Source organism: Marmota marmota, unplaced genomic scaffold (genome assembly GCF_001458135.2).
Source record: "Marmota marmota marmota unplaced genomic scaffold, marMar, whole genome shotgun sequence".
Taxonomy (NCBI): domain Eukaryota; kingdom Metazoa; phylum Chordata; class Mammalia; order Rodentia; family Sciuridae; genus Marmota; species Marmota marmota.
Genome location: NW_025999998.1, coordinates 18688285 through 18694664, shown reverse-complemented (window position 1 = coordinate 18694664; position 6380 = coordinate 18688285). Strand labels below are relative to the sequence as shown.

Genomic DNA, 6380 nt, shown 5'->3' with positions numbered 1-6380 from the left:
AATGCTAGGAAAATTGGAAATCCACATGTAATGAAATTGAATTAAACCCCTTTCACCCTGTACAAAAACTCAACTCAAAGTGGATCAAAGACTTAGGTACTAGACCAGAGACACTACACCTACCAGAAGAAAAAGTAGATCCAAATATTCACAATGTCGGTTTAGGATCTGACTTCCCTAACAAGACTCCTAAATTGCAAAAAGTAAAATCAAGAATCAATAAGTGAGATGGATTCAAACTAAAAAGCTTCTTCTCAGAAAAGGAAACAATCAATAATGTAAAGAAAGAGCCTACAGAATGGGAGAAAATCTTTACCACATGAACCTAAGATAGAATATTAATCTCCAGGATATGTAAAGACCTCAAAAAAACTTAACATCAAAAAACAAATAAATGAATAACCCAATCAATCAATAAATGGGCTAAGGATCTGAACAGACGCTTCACAGAAGAAATACAATCAATCAACAAACATATTAAAAAATATTCAACAGCTCTAGCAATTAGAGAAATGCAAATCAAAACTACATTGAGATTTCATTTCACTTCAGTCAGAATGGTATTCATCAAGAATACAAGCAACAATAAATTATGGCAAGGATGTAGAGGTAAGGCACACTTATACATTGCTGGTGGGCCTGCCAATTGTTGCAACCACTCTGGAGAGCAGTATGGAGATTCCTCAGAAAACCTGGACTGGAAACACCATTTGACCCAGTTATCCCACTCGTAGGTTTATACCCAAAGGACTTCGAATCAGCATACTACAGTGATGCAGCCACATCAATGTTTATAGCAACTCAATTCACAATAGCTAAACTGTGGATCTAACCTAGGTACCCTTCAACACATGAATGAATTTAAAAAATGTTTAATAGTATTCAGCCTTAAAGAAGAATGAAATTATGGCATTTGCTGGTAAATGGATGGAGCTGAAGAATATCATGCTAAGCAAAACATGCCACTCTCCAAAAACCAAAGGCCAAATGTTTTCTCTGATATGCAAATGCTAATTTATAATGGCAGGAGGGGACTAAGGAAGAGCAGACTTACTTTAGATTAGGTAGAGGGGGTGAAGGGAGGGGAGGGGATATGGGATTAGGAAGGATAGTAGAATGAATCAGACATTATTACCCTATGTACATATATAACTATACAACCAATGGGATTCTACTTCATGTATAACCAGAAGAATGAGAAATTATACTCCATTACATCTGATGTAAGTGTATTCTATTGTCACGTATAACTAATTAAAACAAATAAAAAATATTTTTTAAAAAGTCAAACAGAAGTGTGCTGTGCAGACATTTTGTAGATGCAGAAAATACCTTAAGTAAAGGAAATCACCTTCAATAATGCAGGTAGACTACATCTAATTGAAAGGTGCTCAAAAGGAATAGAGGGCTGGGTGTGGTGGTGCATACTTATAATCCTAGTGGTTCTTGAGCCTGAGGCAAGAGGATTGCAAGTTCAAAGCTGGCCTCAGCAACTTAGTGAGGCCCTAAGCCACTTAGAAAGACCCTGTCTCAATGAAATATAGAAAAGTGTTGGGGATGTGGCTAATGGTAATGGTAAATCGATCCCTGATACGGGAAAGAAAAAAGAGAGAAGAAGAAGACTGGGAGAGGGGAGGAAGGGAACCAATAAGGAAGAACTATAGAATGAAATTGACCAAACTATGCTATGTTTTAAGACATGGGCAATACTGTGTTGATCCCACAAGTAGTCTCTTGGGAAAGATCTTGGCTGGCAGTAAAATAAAGATATTGCCAGATTAAAAACTACATTGTTAATGTTGTTTCTTTTACTGTGGCAGGACTTCTGCCCATTTTTGTATTTTTCTTTAGTGTCCTATGTTTCATTGGCATGCAGTTTCCTACTGAACATTTATTATAATTAAGAATTGATACATTAATAATTCAAAACATACCCATCATGTTACTAGAAAAAAATAGGTTCCTAAAAACAGAAAGGATACATTCAAGTTCAGTCTCACAGTAATTTTTTTTTTTTAAATAAGGTTGAGTACCCCATACCTGAAATGCTTGGGACGAGAAATATTTCTGATTTAGGATTTCCTTAGATTTTTTAAATGTTTGTATATAGGCACGATATCCTGGGGATGGGACTCAAGTCTAAACATGAAATGAATTAACATTTTATATATATCTCATATACAGAGCCTGAAGATAATTTTATACAATATTTTTAGTGCATTTGCATTTTGACTATAACCCATCACATAATATCTGGTGTGAAATTTTTTACTAGTGGTATTATGTTGGCACTTAAAAATCTTGGATTCTAGAGCATTTCAGAATTTCAGATTAGGGAATCTTAACCTGTGAAAGCAAATAATTACTTACTTGATTGCTTGTGCTCCTGGTCTTTGCACAATTAAAGTGCTAAATTCTTCTACTACAATGTGTATCAGCTCAGGTTTTTGGTTATTTTCCCTTAGAACGATGGACATACTTTTCAAGTGAACAAAAAACTTCATGGCTTCAAACTAGAGTATAACCAGAAGAATAAAATGGAAAAAAATATACATAAATATGTATGTATGTATATATATATATATATATATATATATATATATATATATTTACACAAAAAATAATCTTACTTAATATAGTTCATTCATTTCAAAAACACAAAATACTTTAGAAACAATCCTTCATCTATTCCCCCAAAGAAATACCACAGTAACGCCAAAAAGTAAAGGATAATTTTTGTTCTTACCTTGGAAATTAAAATAAATGCAATATTTACAGACTCAGAACAGATCACAGAAAAAAGGTAGTAGCACATATTTCTGAGAAAAATTAAAATAGACATATCCAACACTCAACTCAGAGGTGTTAGGTAAGAAAACATCTTACTGTTTTGGGCAAGGTTGGATCAACTGCTGTTTCACTATAGCCAATTGCTTCATAGAGTAAAGCCTTTTCTTCAAGTGTCAACATTTCTTCCAGAACTACAAATTGTAAACAAGAACTCTGAAATTTCAGGTGGTAACAATAAAAAACTGAAATATAATTTACCTGCCTTCAGAAATAACATGAAAATTTTATTTTCCTTTTCTAATATTAGAATGACAATGGTACTTTTAGAAGTTACTTTCCTAAAATACAATTTACTAAACATATAAATTGAGCAATATAAATTTCTAAATGTTTGTTTTAAGCAAGAGCTCAAAATATGGCTAACTGTACTGAACACTTTGTGCTCTATATGTGTAATAATAATTGTAATGCATTACACTGTCATATAGAAATAAAAAATAAAAATATTTATTTGCTTGTACATATTAAAATGCTTAACAATAACTTTATTAATAATAAATTTAAACTGAATATAATCATGTACATATGCTTACACAATGTCTATTTAATTAGGAAATTTTCTGCAAAACTCTATTTTCACAAGTGATGATTAACTACTCTACTGTAAAATGAAATGGACATACTTCCAGGTTTAACATCTGGTTGTTCTTTAGTATGTGATTCTGACCAAGTCCACAGCCAGTTAAACCATCCTTTTTTATCCTCTGGATCAATTATTCCTTCTTTATAAATCTTGTATCCAGTTTTCTTTAACTAAAATCAACAAATTTTTGAATAATGACAAATTATCCATTTTTTAGCAATCAAAAGAAATGGATACATGGTATTTCAAAATTATCTACCTGAATGAATGTAAACAATAAACACACTGAAAAAATAACCCAGTAACTTCAATTAGCCAAACATAAGAATTTAGGATTACCACATAGTTCTTCCTGTCATAAGATTTGGTGACTGGGGCAGGGGAGAGGAAGGGTGACCCCTACTTGCTTTCACTTTCATATGAACTCTGAATATTTGAAAAGCCCAATTATTACAAAAGAATTTCTTTCCATAAAAATATGCCTGATTTAAATGGATATGGCAAAAAATGAAATCAAATTTTCTTATAATGCAAAAATGCAAATTTGAGCCCTTTTAGGAAACTATTTTATAATACAAAATATTGATAACAACATATCTGTCATAACCATATGGAATTCAGAATTATTCTTACTTATTGAAAGAAAAATCTGAAGTTACCTCAACTTCTGCCTGTTGTCTAGCTATAGTTATATTAAAGACATCCAAGGCTTTTTCCAGCTCCTGAAAATATAAAAGAAAATGTGGTAATGTTATATAAATAAATGTACATAAATAACTTTAGTATATAAATCTACCAACTGCTATACTATAGAAAAATATGAGAGAGGAAGCTGAAAAGAGAACATCTACCAATATAACAAAATATATCTGTTAAATTCTGAAAGGCAATGCTTGTGTGTGTGTTGTGTGTGTATGTATATACACCAAAGTGAAAATTAGTATACAGAATATTTTGAACAAAAAAATCATGTTTCATAAATATTAGAGTACAAACTCTGTAAGAGGTATAGATATATATTAAAGGATACATATATACATTGTTTTAAATAACTTATTTGGATTTTTAATACAGCTAAAGGTAAATATATCAATATCATTTTCAACTAAAAATATAATTATAAATCCTTCATAATATATGTACAGCTTGCATGGCATCATTAAGATATTCCAAGTAGACCTAGATAAATTTGCTAAAACATTTTTTTAATCTTTACATTTTTCACAATTGTAACAGCTATAAAATAAACTGAAATAAGCTAAATCCTTCATCATATCGACTCATTTCTATAACTTTCAAGTAGTATGCTCAAGCTACTTTTGTCCCACAGATAAAAGATACATACATGCAACCATGACCTACTATTATCTAAAAAATAGCTTAACTCGGGATTCTACTACTTAGCACACTTGAAGGCCTCTGCTTAAGATTCAAAACTAAATAAGGAAATCTGAAACCACCCATAGCCTCTAAACCCAAGCATTCCTAATTATCACTGGGTCTTCAGAAAGTGTCCCACCTTAAAAATAAAAGTAAAACTCAATCTTCAGGGAGTTTCTAATTGGAAATCCATTCTAGATTCAGAATGGCTACACTAATTTCAAGAGGCTAACTCCCTTTGTCTCTTTAAGCTGTACTTCATCCATCTTATAAAATAGCCCCTCTTAGAATATGTAAAATGCAAAAAGATTTAGACTAATTCACAGATAGTATCTAACAACAGTTAATACACAGATAGTATCTCAAGACAGAGTATTAACTATAAAGTTGCTGATAAAGACTTCAGATACCACAAGAATGTATGGGCAGAAAATTCAGGGATCTTCATGCAAGAGATGACACTTCAGTACAAGTTCAGGGACAAGAAGAATTAGAATGAGGAAAGATGGATGGCACATATTAGCACAACTGTTTCTACAAGAATGAGGACTGGAGCTGGGGTTGTAGCTCAGTAGTAGAGCCCTTGCCAGCATGTGTGAGGTACTGGGTTCAATCCTCAGCACAACAAAAATATGAATAAATAAAAGGAAGGTATTGTGTCCATCTATAACTAAAAATATATACAAAAAATGAGCACTGAACATATAGAAAACTTAATTAATGCACAATCAGATGATAAGAGCAAAAATGTGATTGATGATGCCAGTAACATACAACTTTGGAAACCAACAGAGAAGTTTGAAAAAAGTGTAGCATACACTTTATTTTGGCTTTGAGGTTAAAAACAACATGAGACTTCAAGTTACCATGTGCATAAACCCAAATCTCTTCAGAATAAATATAATCTCCTAAATTTCAAAAGCTCACAGGAGAATTTCATAAGATCTTTTATTACGTGAAATTAGAACAGGAGCACAAAGGTGTCTTAAAAAAAAAAGTGCAGTCACTAAAAGTTAGAATAACGAGTCACTAAATATATTGATGTAGGCATTATACAGTACAACTATTTTGTGGGTTTTTTTTTATTTATTTAAATGCTAACCTCTAAAGACATGAGAATTTCACCAGGTGGTTTCTTATTTATTAACTTTTTTTTGTACAGTTCTTTATATTGCTTCAGTTTTTGTCTATGTTCCCGAATATGCTTCCATGACCACATCCGTAAGCTGGGGCAAACATTTACTTCAAGAATACCGTGTATAGCATAAGCCCACCTAGTTACAAAACAAAAAGAAACACCCCAAACATAACACTCTAAAATCAACAGTCTGAAACAAAACTTATACTCTAACAACAAGCATATCTATAATATTGAGATTAGTAAAAAGATGTATTATTATCTGAGCATTTGCTGTTTCCCAATCCTGTTTATATTAACAATCCATTAATTATTAATCTTACTTCTTTCCAAAGTAAAAATAAGCAAAATCATTCAATTTTGGCTAAAACTTATATGGCTCTACACAAAAACTATTAAGGCTTTTTAGTAAAATAATAATTGAAGTAC

At 31.7% G+C, this 6380-nt stretch overlaps 1 protein-coding gene across 1 annotated transcript in view; it reads right to left on the bottom strand.

Annotated features, from left to right (window-relative positions):
• The window catches only part of Vps13a (vacuolar protein sorting 13 homolog A), a 236593-nt gene that overhangs the window by 223076 nt on the left and 7137 nt on the right, over nt 1-6380 (bottom strand). The window contains 5 exon segments of the mRNA XM_048806784.1: nt 2371-2513; nt 2887-2981; nt 3474-3603; nt 4093-4155; nt 5916-6176. Of these exon segments, the coding sequence (XP_048662741.1) occupies nt 2371-2513; nt 2887-2981; nt 3474-3603; nt 4093-4155; nt 5916-6176 (692 nt within the window).